Below are 15044 nucleotides of genomic sequence, written 5' to 3'. Positions count from 1 at the left end.
CTATATAAACAATGCTGAAACAAATGATTACTTAACATTTAAAAATAAAACCAGTATTCAAACGTTTGTGCTTTATTAGGTTTCTACAGATAAACTTTTAGACTTCTTACACAAAAAACTGTAAGGACACCCACAATTCTAACAAGTCAGAAACAAGTCTGGCTTATCCTGCACACTACAAAGCAAGGGTTTTTCCTTGTTTTTATTTTTTTAAGCAAGTTCTAATTAATTTTGATTTGTTCATACTAAGAATTCTTGAATGGGTCATAACGCTTTTTTTTTTTTTTTTTTTTTTTTTTTGACAGTCTCACTCTTGCTACCCAGGCTGGAGTGCAGTGGTACAATCTTGGCTCACTGCAGCCTCCGCCTCCTGGGTTCAAGCGATTCTCCTGCCTCAGCCTACTGAGCAGCTGGGATCACAGGTGCCCGCCACCACGCCCGGCTAATTTTTTATTTTTAGTAGAAATAGGGCTTCGCCATGTTGGCCAGGCTGGTCTCGAACTCCTAACTTCAGGTGATCTGACCACCTTGGCCTCCCAAAGTGCAGGGATTACAGGTGTGAGCCACTGCACCCAACCAATGCTATCTTTTCAAATTAAAGTTTGGCTCATTATTTAATACTATTAGAATCTGTAACAATATGAGAATTTTACCTCTAGTTACGACAGGTTCCATAACATTCAAGTCATAATGAGTAAGAATACTCAAGTCAAACAATGAAATAAAAACTTTAAAAACCTATATATTTTAAAGGTAATAACATAACTATCTCTACAATAAGAGTCGATTATCTTGCTTTCAAAAATGGGGGGGGCGGAATCATAGAAATCAACTTGGCAATCATTCTCTGTACAATGAAATGTATTACTCTTACTTTCCAAGCAATATTGCTCATGCTTTCGCCAGAAGATAAAAATACATGTAAGAGTTCACTCTTTTCAAGAAGAGGACAAAATTACAATGGACTTATAAAAACATTTTTTAAAAATCCGAAAAACAAGTAAACTCATCCTATTTTACTCTTTCATCTTTTGGAACTTGATTGCATTTGAGTTTCACATTCCTAAAATAAAGCTAGTAAACATTTCCATTTCTGTCCAGTTTTAAGAAATGACATTTATAATCTGACAATAGAAAAGAGCAGAAGAACCATAAGGAGAGCAGGGATCCAGAGATCCTTACCTGTTTTATAACTCTGTGATCTGTATATGTCCCTGAGCTCTTTCATAAGTCTATCTGAAGCTTGCACTGACCCAGACACTGCACCCTGAAACACAAAAGCCACTGTTTACCAGGGTCTGCTGAGCTAAGATTTAAGATATTTCAACCTGATCTAAAAGATTACAGCAAAAATGGATCACCGTTCAACTTTTTTTTTTTTTGGAGATGCAGTCTCGCCCTGTCGCCCAGGCTGGAGTGCAGTGGCGCAACTGCAACCTCCATCTCCCGGTTCAAGCAATTCTTCTACCTCAGCCTCCCAAGTAGCTGAGACTACAGGTGCGCACCACCACGTCCAGCTGATTTTTGGGGGTTTTTGTTTTTTTTTTTTTTTTGGTGGAGATGAGATTTCACCATGTTGGCCAGGATGGTCTCAATCTCTTGACCTTGTGATCCACCTGCCTCGGCCTCCCAAAGTGCTGGGATTACAGGCATGAGCCACTGCACCCAACCTCAACATTTTAAGAAGTAAAAAAAGTCCAATTAAATGAAGCATTATAAAGTTTCAAGAGGATATAAAACTAGGCACAAGTCTGGTTCATTTCCTATTCCTTATCATGTAAAAGTCTAGTCAACATGTCCAGACCACCATGGATTCCACAATAGTATAGAATTCAGTATGAGTCTATTCCAAACTCTAGCAATTACTATAAGACACTCAAGGTGACACACTATTAACTAAAATACAGCTCCATTCATTAAAAAAAGTGACTTCATAAAAAAAAAGATGTTAAGTCTTAAGACTACAAGCAAGAATATTACACAGATGGTCTAGTTCGCACATTAAGACACTGAGAAACGTGTGTCTACATGCGACTGGTTTTAGTTTTTCAGAGCAGGGACATCTCTAAAAATGAAAACACATCAATATCGTAAGACTAATTATAAACGGAACTATTTTTTGGTCACGTGAAATTAAAGATTTTAAACGTTGCACTATACTTTGAAGGGGAGGAAAAAATCAAGTTTCCTAACTCATTTCATATCTACAAAATAAGAGAAGTTTTTCCTATCTCTAAAATATGAAGAGTACCTAATTCACATGGTGGCTATGAAGATTAAATGTGAAGATATATGAAGTATAAAGTACTTGGCATAGTATCAGTCATGCAAAGGTGTTCAATAATTTATAGTTGTTTTGACTATAACTCAAACTGGAATTGATCACAAGACACAAAGTACAGTTATCATTAATTCAAATGACACAAACTTTGTTTTTTAAGTAATCAAGATATTGGGGCCTGACTAAACTTCTTTGCTCTACTAAAAATTATAAATTAGATTAATATGTAAATAAGATTGAAGGAGGGAGAGTAATCTACCTGTTTTCAACATTTGGCATCTACTTACCTAACAATTCATTCCCTGTTTTGGGGAACCTGTGCCCAAGACAAAGTAACTGCTACGCAGATTTCATGGAGTTGGTCAACAGCTCTAATATAAGGCAGGAAGTAGTAAGTGTTCAATCATTTGATGTTTCCCTACTCTGAACATTTTATATATATACACATCATTTTCATTTATTTTTGACAGCAATCATCCAAAAGGTATGTACTGTCTAGCCGTATTTTAGAGTTGAGGAAAGTGAAACCATAAAAGGTGTGTTTGTCACCAAACTCAGTGTTCTTTTCACATCCTGCTGCTTCATGTAAAAGAGATATTAAGTTGTGGCCGGGCACGGTGGCTCACACCTGTAATCCCAGCACTTTGGAAGGCCCAAGCAGGTGAATCACTTGAAGTTGGGAGTTCAAGACCAGCCTGGCCAACATGATGAAACCCTGTCTCTACTAAAAATACAAAAATTAGCCAGGTGTGGCGGTGCACACCTATAATCCCAGCTGCACGGGAGGGTGAGACAGAAGAATTGCTTGAACCTGGGAGGTGGAAGCTGCAGTGAGCTGAGATTATGCTACCACACTCCAGCCAGGAGACAGAGCGTGACTTCATTTAAAAAAAAAAAAAAGATGTTAAGTCAAAAGAGAAAAATTACTTTTGGTTGGGTCAGAGTAGGACAGATCAAAGTCAGCTTCACCAAGGAGAAAGAACTTGAATTATATTTTGTAGGAGAGAATGGATTTGAATATACAGATCCCACGGGAGGAAGGTAAGCAGAGAAAACAGCATAAACAGGCCGGAAAGGGGAATGTACAGGGATCAGCAGGTGGTTCCAGGATGTGAAGAGCAGATGAACAGGGTAAAAAGTGGCTATCCATAGATAAGAAATGTAATCTACAGCAACAAAACATATGACTAAGGCTAGGCACGGTGACTCTTGCCTGTAATCCCAGTACTTTGGGAGGCTGACATGGGAGGATCGTTTGAACTCAGGTGTTCAAGACCTGCCTGGGCAACATAGAGAGACCTTATCGCTACTAAAAATAAAAAAAAAAAACTAGCCTGGCACGGTGGCACATGCCAAGCTACCTGGGAGGCTGAGGCAGGAGGATTACTGGAGCCTGAGAGATAAAGGCTACACTGAACTATGTGCCACTGCACTCTAGCCTAGGTGACAGAGCAAGACCCTGTTTTTAAAAACGTATGACTGAGTCCACCACTAAGGCAGGAATGGAGGAGGAGGGCAGCTGAGGTGGGCATGTTAATGAATTGCCTGGTATTAACTATAATTATTTAACCACAAAGTCCAGGTTCTACATATCTACACACACTTACATTTAAATGGTCTTGCCTTTGAGTCTTCCTAATTTTCTCTAATATTGCCAAATTTTCTTTTTCAATTCCTTCATCCTCTGACTTTTTCCCACTAATAGGCTCTTCTTCCTTCATCTCATAGTGATCTAAGTCTTCTATATCCTGCAAAAAGAAGAAAAATGTTAGCTTATTCAAGCTATTTTTCTTCAGCAATTTCTTATGCCAAAATAACGTTAAATTACTCTTGACTCAATGAGAGACAAGAAACAAAATATAGCTATTCTATGGGGAGAGAGAAAAAGCCCCCACATTCCATTCAAGAGGCTCCCACCTTTTATATCCTACATTTTATTTAAAAGCTACACTCTGGGTAAAGCAGATTTAAAAGCTTTACAAAATCATAACTATTACCAAATAAGCCATCTTCTAAATCTCCTATTAAGAGGAACCTTTAAAACAGTTTAGCAGCAAGTGTCAAGAACCCAAAGTGTTCCTAGTTTGTTCCAGAAACTCAACTTCTAGAATTGTATTCTAAGAAACTAGTTTAAACTGTAAACACTAATTTAGGCATAAAGACACCTATTTCAACCTTGCAACCACAAAAACAAACACAAAATCTGCATGTGCAAAAATAGCAAAATATTAAGAGGCCACTGAAATACTAACATAGCATAATTTCTCCTGTATCGAAAAACTTTAAAATGAAAAACAGAACACAAAAAAGAAAGAATTTCAATTATGCTGAAATAAGCACAGAAAAAGGAAGACCAGAACTTATATTGAAATATTAATTTCAGTTAATTTTAGTTATCTCTGGAGACATTTAATGCCTATCCCTAATTTCCAAGTTTTATGTAGTAAGCATCTATTGACATTTATAACTAGAAAAAAAGTTAGAAAAAGAATTTTATCTCAGGTCCTCAGGAGGCTGAGATAGGAGGATCATGTGGGCCCAGGAGTTTGAGGCTGCAGTGAGCTATGATCATGCCACTGTACTCCAGCCTGGGTGACAGAGCAAGACTATCTCAAAAAAAAAAAAAAAAAGAAAAAAAAGAATTTGAATACCCCTAGACCAGTATCTTTATTCACATCATTCTGCTCCCTCCTTTCCCATACTATTTGTTCTTACACATATATAAATCTATGCAGAATTTAAATCCTAACTTTTTGCAATTACCTTACTTCTCTACTTCAATTGCCAAAATCTCTAAAGGAGTAGTTTATACTCATCTCGACTTTTTTCTTTCCCAAGCAGGCTAATTCACTGACTTCTAGACCAGGTTAATGACTACCTTCTATCCATTCAATAGGCTTCCTTTTTGGTTTTTTTTTTTTTTAATTTTTTGAGATGGAGTCTCACTCTGTTGCCCCGGCTGGAGTGCAGTGACAAGATCTCGGCTTACTGCAGCTTTCACCTCCACAGCCTCCTTTTTGGAATGCCATCTCTTCAAGCCCTGTTAACGTTCTGTTCTCACTCAAACTCTGCCCATGACTCCATACTTCATGGAGCTCCCTTCTCCCTGTGTGCACCTTTCAGCACCAATCTTCCATCCTACACGTTTTTCTCACAATTCTCACAAATGCCTTTAGCCTATATTTCCTCCTATACCTTCAACCTCAGTCATGTTCCCATCCACAAAACTTCTTTCCCTGAGTATTAATCAGCACATCCCAAACAGAATTCAACATTATCTTTCTAAAATATCCTCAGCACACTATTCCGTGCTTAAGGCCTTCCTATCAAAAATCACACCAAATAGAAACACACCTTTCTCGAATTCAAGACTTTTAACCATTTGCCTTTTCTAGCCAATCTTGTTTTTTCATGACTTCAACACATCAACACTCCTCAAAAGAAAAGTATCCAATGAACCCAAACACACTATGTCCAAAGTTGTTCTGAGCCTCTTCCCATATTATTTTAGGAGCCTAGAATATCTTCTTTCCAACTGTCCTAATCTGACATCTCCAAAATCCATTCTCCTTCTTTTCTAGTTTTCCCTCAATGTTGCAGCCCCTTGTTTATTAGCTTGTGAGGGGAAAAAGAAAAAGTTCATGAACTTTAGTACAATGGCTGCTTCATGGTATACTGGACCCACAGAAAAGGTTTAATGTTTTCACACAGTTTATTCCACCTAAGCTAAACTGCATAAAAACATTAAAACAAATTCTTATTCTAACTGGACAATTTTAAGAGTATTTTACTCCCAGACTCACAAAACAAGCCTATACCCAGGAACAGTGGCACATGTCTATAATCCGAACACTTTGGGAGGCCAAGGTGGTGGATCACTTGAGGTCTGGAGTTCACGAGATGAGCCTGGATAAAAGAATGAGACCCAATCTCTACAATAAAAAATGTTTAAAAAGCTGGGCGTGGGGCACATGCCTGTACTCCCAGCTACTCAGAAGGCTCTGGTGGGAGGATTGCTTGAGTCCAGGAGTTCAAGGTTGCAGTGAGCCACGATCACACTACTGCACTCCAGCCTGCGCCACAGTGAGACCCTGGCTCAAAAAACCAAAACAAGTCTACAACACTGCTTCATTAGTTCTGAAGCATTCTAAAAGTATATTTTAGATTAAAAATTTCCAAATTAAGAAAATAAAAGCATACATTGATTATAAAACCCAAAACAGAAAAAAAAAAATTTTTTTTTAAATCAAGATCATGGAATCCATATATCTTCTATTTGGTCAATGCAGAAACAAAGATCTTTGTTCTGAAGTTTGATTTTAAATGCAAAGTTTCAGAGCTTGAAAACATCTAAAATTATATCCATGACTGACAACTGGCCTAAGCTCAATGTCTTTGGAATGAGCTCTACTAAATTTGCTATGATTTAAATGTGCTCCCTCCAAAATTCAGGTGTTGGCCAATGTGATATTAAGAGGCAGGACTTTTAAGAGGTGATTAAGCCAAGAGGGCTTCTTCCTCCTTAATGGGATTAAGGCCCTTACAAATGAGGCTTCACACACTGGACTAGCTTGCTCTCCTGCCCTTCTGCCTTCTACCATGTGAGAGGATGCAACAAGAAGGTCCTCAGACACCAAATGTTGGTATCTTGATCTTGGACTTCCCAGCCTTCAGAACAGTGAGAAAATAAATGTCTGTTCTTTATAAATTACCCAGTCTCCAGTATTCTGTTAAAATAGTGTAAACCAGATTAAGACAAAATTCATTGATGATTTTTCAATGGGAGACAGTTTCACTACTTCTGGTGAGTAGTCCCTAAAATGTTCTCAAATTCTCCTTTTATGCAAACGAAGTTTTATAAACTCAGTAGTTCCTCTTCCTAAATATAACCAAATACAGATTAAGTAGTGATCAATATTAAATATAAATATAATTTTAGTGCTAAATGTTAAGAGCTTTTGTTTTCCAAGAAATCAAATCCAAAGAATTCAGATAAATTTGCTCAAAGGCATATCATTAAAGGTAAAGCCAGAGTTGGGAAATTATATTCCATTCCAAATACAATGTGCTTTCAATTATTCCACATTAATAGCAATCTATAAAAAAGATTTAAGAATTACTCAAATGTTCAAAAATGAAGACATTTATGAACTCTTCTTTTATATAAAATACCTACTTCAGCCATCTCTTCTTCTTCTTCCTCTTCTTCTGAAGTCACTTCTTCTGTTGTCCCATTCTGAAACAAAGAATGAATCTGCCAGGGCTACACAGAACAAATATGCACAGGCTGAGTACATTAAAGACTGGTGCCATAGCTTTAGGGACAAACTCTCAACCAACTGTCACTGCAGTCCCACTACCAAACAGTTTATTAAAATTAAAATGTTTATCTTTATATCCAGCTTTGACTAACAAATAAGTTATCAGCTTTTAAAAATGAAACAATTTTGAACAATTCAACTTAATGGATGCCTCAGGAATAAAGAAAAGCAATCAAATACAAAGCAAAACAGAAAAAAATGTTAAAACAGAATCTAATTTAAAATAAGAAAACATTTTACTTGTACGGCTGTGTGCCTAAGATCAATGGCTTATTTAAAATAAAATCTCCCAAACTACCGATTCCTTAAAATAGCTACCTTTTTAACTTTGGAAAGCCTGAATTATCACATAAATTCAATTGTCTTACATTTTGAAAGGTCAGATGTGTTATTGATAGACATTTCACAAAACTAAGAATTATGAAATGACCACCTCACTAAAAAGCAAATTTTCTTTTTAAAAACATTTTACTACAAAATACTTCTCTACAAGACACAACTTATCAATTTACACAATTTACAATTTATCAAGTTCAGAAATGAATTTGATGGGGTTTTAGGAAGGGCCTTCATATTCATTTTTGGCAAAGTTCAAAAGATAAGCTTCCTGGCCAGGATACTGTTTATACATGCATCTTTAACCATGAAGGCCAGTTCAGGTTACAACACAGAATATGTAAAAGATCAAGAAACTAGGATCCAGAGATCAAGTAAGACCAACAAAGGTCTCAGTAGTATCTAAGCATCTGTTATTAGATATTCTGATGGAATAATTCTCAAGAAAAACAAACCCATGATCACAGAGGGTATTAGAACTCTTCTGGATTAGTCAGCTGGAGAATTCCATGTAGATAAACATACCTATGCAAAATTAATTTGTATTTCCTTTAAATCTGCATCTCTTTAGACATTGTCTTCTAAAAACTAAATGGAAAATGGAAGCAAGTAGCTTCCAAAATGTAATTCTCTCCTTTTTCATTTCCCTAAATTGTTATATTCCAAGTCAAACTATTCTGGGTATCTAAAGACTATATACCTAGCCTAAAAGTCCCGAAGAGTTTGGTTGCATCAGTGATTGAAAGAGCATTTTTGAAATGCCAATTTCAAAGCTGACCCAGAGAATCTGTTTTTCAAAAGTTCTCTGAGGTGATTATCACATGCATCTGGGTCTGTCACCATCAGCCCAGTTACTATCCTTCATTTTAAAATGAGAAAGCTGAGCTCCCACCACCTCAAAAAGGGGAAGTAATTTAATCAAAACAAAAAGTGAGTTAAGCTTGGGAAGTCCTAAGATGAATTTCATTTCAAGATGTGGCCTGGTCCTCTTTTCAAAACCCCACTGAAATGACAGAATTTTACAAAAAAAGAGTAAGTCTGCTGCAGCAGCAGAAAAACAACAAATACAAGGAGAATACCCTTAGTGAACCAAAACTATAAGGACATGCCGGAAGATACAAAGGAGATGGAATCAGACTGCTGGGCTTGAGAAAGTCACAAATTCAATCCAAATAATGGAGGGACCACTTTTTTTCAGAAGAATCAGACATTCTTTACTGTACTTGTCCCATCTACAGTTGGTAAGGATCACTCTCCTAGATAGGAACTCTATCTTGATGGCCTCTATGAGTCTCAAAACCAGAGAGAAAAGACAGAGTGTTTGAATACAACTCAACGCAGCAGCAAAATCTTCTAACAGACTCAGCCTCTTCCTTTTAGCTCAAGAGCTAGAAAGCTCACCAGCCACCACCTCCTCATCCTCATGCCACAGGAAGAGCACAGGTCTGCAAACCAGGAGGGGGAGGCCACAGCAGAAAAGAGTGACAATTCTGAAGACACTCAGATCAACAACGGATACTGATCAATGGTATATCTCATCTATAAATGAAGAGATAACCATGTATCGCCAGTGAGCTGAAGAAAATTAGCAATCTGAAAGGAAAGTGCCAAGTCAAATAAGCACAAATGATCTGAAGCATTACTAATGAAGGAAATAAATAGAATTTAAAAACCTAATTGGGATCTTTAGCAGTAATTGAGAAGATACTGCATCCACAAAATAAACAGATTACTATGCAAGCACAATTCTACAAAGTAAAAATAAGATCCCCTCTCCCACCCCCAAAAAACCACTTGTAGAAGGGCCAGAGTACTATGCACTTGACCCAACAAGGCATTTATGATTAAGAAAACCAAACAGTGACATTCCCTTAGAACAGAGAAAAAAAGGAGATGGGGGGAAAAACAGAAGAGACGTAAGTAAGAGAACAGTTCAGGGACATCAAAGATACAGAGATCTAACATTCATCCAGAGGATGAAGGGGAATAAAAAGAAAGAAAAGAGATAAGTGCTGCTGAGCTAAATAAAGACTTTAGAATATTAAGTGGCTCTGAATGCCCCAAAGGAATACTGAAGGCCTGACACAGTGGCTCATGCCTGTAACACTTTGGGAGGCCAAGGCAGGAGGATCACTTGAGCCCAGGAATTTGAGACCAGCTTGGACAACATGGTGAAAGCCCATCTCCACAAAAAAATTTTTAAAATTAGCCACGCATGGTGGCAGAGCGCACCTGTAGTCCCAGCTACTCAGGAGGCTGAGGTGGGAGGACTGCTTGTGCCCAGGAGTAGAGGCTGCAGCAAGCCATGATCACACCACTGCACTCTAGCCTGGGCAAGGGAGCAAGACCCTGTTTCAAAAAAAAAAGGAATACTGAAAAGTAAAACCCCCACACTTTACAGTTACAGAGAAAATCATATCAACTACCAGAAAGAAAAAATAACATATACAGAAAGAAGTAAGAATGAGATAGGCATCAGACTTCATTTGTAACAAATATCAGAAGATAGAAGTGTAAATAACTGGGAATAGACTCAATTATGAATTCAGTATTCTATATCTAGCTCCATCAATACAGGAAGCATGTCTGTGTATGTTCACCTCCAGATTCTCCACACCAATGTGGAATACTTTTTATACAGAGTCAGATATTTGTTGAACAAATGATAACAGACAGTAAGTATTCAAGGGACGCTCTCCATACACATCCCTGCAAATGCTTTCTAGGTAAAAACAAAACAAAACAAAACACAACAAAACAAAAAAACAGGATATTATTCAGAGATATACTTGAGGGGCAGGGAGCTGGAGACATAATACAAGAAGCAACAATAAGCAAAGACAACATTAACACCAATAGTGAAATCTAAACGATTGCTGATAATGCAGCTGAAAGGTCACAGGCCATATTCTCTGATCATATTGATGCACTAAAAATAACTGAAAAGCCACCTGAAAATGCTTTTTAAAAAGTTTTTTTTCCTAGATAATTGTTGAGTAAAAGAAGAAATTGATCCTCATGCCCTTAAGTATGTACCCCAGAGAAATGCTGGCACAGGGGTACAATGAAATACAGACACGAATGATCACAGCAGCATTTGCTGTTCCTAACAACACTGGAAACAACCCACATGTCTGTCTCTAGTCAAGGGGATAAATGATAGGGTGTATTCAAACAATGGAATAAATACAGCAACGCAAAACAACTATAGCTACACAAAATAGGAACAAATTTCACACACAATGTTGAGCACAACAAAAATGAAATAATACATATAGTATGATTTTCAGAAGTTCAACAATAGGCAACACTACACTGTATTGTTCAAGGATGCATACATGAGTGATAACACTAGAGAAATGTAAGGAAAGATAAGCGTATAGAGGAACAGTGACCGGGAAGAAGCCTGCAGAAGGTTTCCACAGTGCGAGCAATGTTCCTTTCTCTTCACCTGGGTGCTGGCTAGGTGTTGGTTTCCAAGTATTCACTCTAATTATGTGTTACACTAAGTTTACGTTTTACATATTTTCAATACATGTCATCTCTCACAATAAAAAGTTTTAATAGTATGGCAATGTGAATGAATGATGGAATAAAATTACTTGGAAAATAGATTTTAAAACTTGTGCAATAAACTCAAACAGCACCCAAAGAAAATGCATACCCTTACATGTTTGTTTAAAAAGCAATTTAAATTACATTAATCCACTAAACCAGAAAAAGCAAAATAAAAAGGGGAATTACGACATAAGCAAAAAATGAAAAAGAAAACACTAGATTTAAAAAATAAAACTAAAGGAGGATTCTTTCGCAAGACTAATATAACAGCCGAGCCTCTGAAAAGTAATCAAGATAAAGAAAACTTCTGAAGCGAAAATGGCATACAGCCACATGTGAATATGATGCTATAGCTTAGAAGTATACATAAAGCGATCTTTTTTTTTTTTTAGAATCTACAGTTACTAAAACTGAAGAAGAGGAAAATCTGGAGACCAATACATAGAAAAAGGAAAAAGACAGTCAAAGACTCATCCTCCAGATTGGAGTTTTATTTAAACCACTGTTTCTCAACCTCAGCAATATTGATATATTGGGCCAGACAATTCTTTGTGGAGGGTTCTCCCGTGTGTTGTAGGATGTTTAGTGACATCCTCTCTACCCAAGAAATGCCAACAGCACACCCTACCATGACCAGCTGTGAAAACCAAAAATGGCTCCAGATATTTTCAAATGTCCCATGGGAGGCAAAAATCTCCAGTTGAAAATTGTGTAAACTAGATCTACATCCTAGATCTTAAAAAAAAAGATGTAAAGCTTTCGAAGTCAGCCCTGCATAACCTTGATACTGAAATAAGAGCCTAAAAGGAAAGAAACAAAGTATAACCTTACTTAATATAGAAGTAAAAATCCAAAAATAAAATATTACCATATCCATTCTAATGGTGTTTACTATAGAAATGCAAGGATGATTTAAAATTAGGAATTCACAAGTTAAATTCCTACATAGAATCGTGGGCATAATCATGAAAAACCAGCTAGCTCTCTATGCATTAAGGCCATGTGATATTCAGTGAAAAACACAAGCTGCAGATGTCCTACAGAAGGAAAAGTGAGGGGTCAGGGGCAGTGGCTCACGCCTGTAATCCCAGCACTCTGGGAGGCTGTGGGCAGATCACAAGGTCAGGAGTTCGAAACCAGCCTGGCCAACATAGCGAAACTCCATCTCTACTAAAAAATACAAAAAATTAGCCAGGCGTGGTGGCGCACACCTGTAATCCCAGCTACCGGGGAGACTGAGGCAAGAGAATTGCTTGAACCCGGGAGGTGGAGGCTGCAGTGAGGCGAGATCACGCCATTGCACTCCAGCCGCGGCGGCAGGTGAGACTCCAACTCAGAAAAAAAAAAAAAAAAAAAAAAAAAAAAAAAACTGGCCAGGTGATCATAGATGTTTATAAAATATCAGCTGGCTGTGGTGGCATGTGCTTGTAATTCCAGCTACTCAGAAGGCTGAGAGGCAGGAGAATCACTTGAACCCAGGAGGCGGAGGTTGCAGTGAGTTGAGATCGTGCCACTACAGTCCAGCCTGGGCGACAGAAAGACTCTATTTAAAAAAAAAAAAAAAAAAAAAAAAAAACACAGAAAGAAAAGTGAATACTGAACACATATTTCTCCCATCTGCTCTTTGTCCTGAGGCTCCACTAAAATTACAGTGAAGAATAAACACACAATTACAAAAAAGGAATGCGGTTACCAGCAGACGAGAACTCACCTCTAGACAATGACAGTAAATGGAAAATGGTTAATTAATGGAGCAAAGCCCAAAAAGGTGGAGGTTAGGGGAATATCGATAACAAGGAGGCAAATTTATCTCACAGCACCCTGAAGAGGCTCTAGACTCAGACACTAGGTACCCCAGAAAGCGAGATAGATAGGCAACACTGTAAACAGATTAACAAAAACCTATCTACAGAACACATTTTCCAGGCCCTGCAACACTGTTCTACCACATCTCCTTAAGCAGAACCCAAGCAAACATACATCCACCCCAGGCAAGAAAACACAGATTTCATATCCAGAGGAATGGAGTAGTTCCAGCCACCATTTATGATTGCACCGGGAGATAAGATAGAGGGGTAGGAAATAACAATTGGGAATCAGCCTAAATTCCCACTAAAAGCTATCAGTTGTCAAGTCGTGGCCACGAAGAACTCCCAATCAGTCTTTCAGTCTTTTTTTTTTTTTTTTTTGAGATAGGGTTCCATTCTGTCACCCAGGCTGGCTGGAGTACACTGGCATGATCACAGCCCACTGCAGCCTCAACCTCACAGGCTCAAGTGATCCTCCTGCCTTAGCCTCTTGAGTAGCTGGGACTATAGGCAGGTGCCATCATACCCACCTAATTTTTTATTTTTGTAAAGATAGGGTCTCAATATGTTGCCCAGGCTGGTCTTAATTCTTGGGCTCAAGTGATCCTCCCATCTCGGCCTCCCAAAGCACCAAGATTATAGGTGTGAGCCACCACACCCAGGCTCCCAATCAGTCTTTTAGTACCTCTCTCAAATATGAACAAAAAATGGAATTAAAAGACTACAAATGATGAGCAACATAGAATACATACTTGAGGAAAGGTTTAAAAAAAAAAAAGACCAAAATAAACTAAGAAAAATATTATTAAAGAAAAAAGAGATGCTAGGGAGAGGGTCAAAGTATCAAAATAGCTCCTTAAAGACACTTATGGATATATTACATCCATAAAACAAAAATAGAATATGAATAAAAAATAATCAGTGAAGAAAAGGTTCCTAGAACTCAGGGCTCGTCCTTGGATGGGCCCATCCCACAATGAATCTGGGTGGGCCCTGAGACTCACTTTAACCTACAGAATTTGGTAGAAATGATATTGGACCTGTTCCAGATCTAAGCCTTAAGAACACCTGGCAGTTCCACATCTGTGCTTCTGGAAGCCAAAAATAGGAACTGACTATCCTCTTGGAGAAAGAGAAGCCACACGAAGAGGCCTGAGAGGATGACATGCTACGCAGAGAGGCCAGATGAAGAAACACCAAGGCAGCAGACAATCCACTACAGCTGAGCATCCAGATGACCAGTCCCTGTCACCATCTAAACCACACAGTGAGAGGTGCCAAATGAGACCAGAAGAAAACCTGTCCAACTAGCCCCAGTTAAGTCATACAATAGTGACAGGCAAATTTGTTGTTTTATGCTATTAAGTTTTGGAATAATTGGTTAAGCAACAATAAATAAAACTTAAAGTTATGACTGTCCAAATAAAATTTCCAAAAGTTGAAAGAAAAATATTCTAGATTTTAAAATTAAAGAAAAATAATTCAGAAATAATATGAGATATAAGACTCAAGACAAGAGGTCTAAAATCCCATTAACAGACACTTCAAAATGAACAAATAAAATGGAAAGGAGAAAGTTAACAACAAAAATATGAGAAGATTCAAGGTTCCAAATTTGAAAGAGCCTATCCATAGGCCTATCCATTTGGTGTACTCAGTACAGTGAGTGAAAAACCCACACTAAGTATACTGTTGTGCTGTTTCAGCACACCAAGGAAAAGACAAACTCCTAAAAGCTTC

At 37.8% G+C, this 15044-nt stretch overlaps 1 protein-coding gene across 8 annotated transcripts in view; it reads right to left on the bottom strand.

The window, feature by feature from the left end:
* The window catches only part of UBE2Q2 (ubiquitin conjugating enzyme E2 Q2), a 58519-nt gene that overhangs the window by 25218 nt on the left and 18257 nt on the right, over positions 1-15044 (bottom strand). For 7 of the 8 annotated variants that reach the window (XM_073012350.1, XM_073012349.1, XM_008015791.3 and 4 more), the window contains 3 exons: positions 7458-7517; positions 3889-4029; positions 1183-1267 (listed from right to left, as the gene is read on the bottom strand). In XM_073012350.1, coding sequence (XP_072868451.1) covers positions 1183-1267; positions 3889-4029; positions 7458-7517 — 286 coding nt within the window. The remainder of the gene's footprint in view (positions 1-1182; positions 1268-3888; positions 4030-7457; positions 7518-15044) is intronic. The other variant, XM_008015796.3, reaches the window with a different exon arrangement.

This window comes from Chlorocebus sabaeus, chromosome 26 (genome assembly GCF_047675955.1).
Source record: "Chlorocebus sabaeus isolate Y175 chromosome 26, mChlSab1.0.hap1, whole genome shotgun sequence".
NCBI classification, from domain to species: Eukaryota; Metazoa; Chordata; class Mammalia; order Primates; family Cercopithecidae; genus Chlorocebus; species Chlorocebus sabaeus.
The sequence above is the reverse complement of the archived record's forward strand: the minus strand, read 5'-3'. Positions and strand labels throughout refer to the sequence as shown.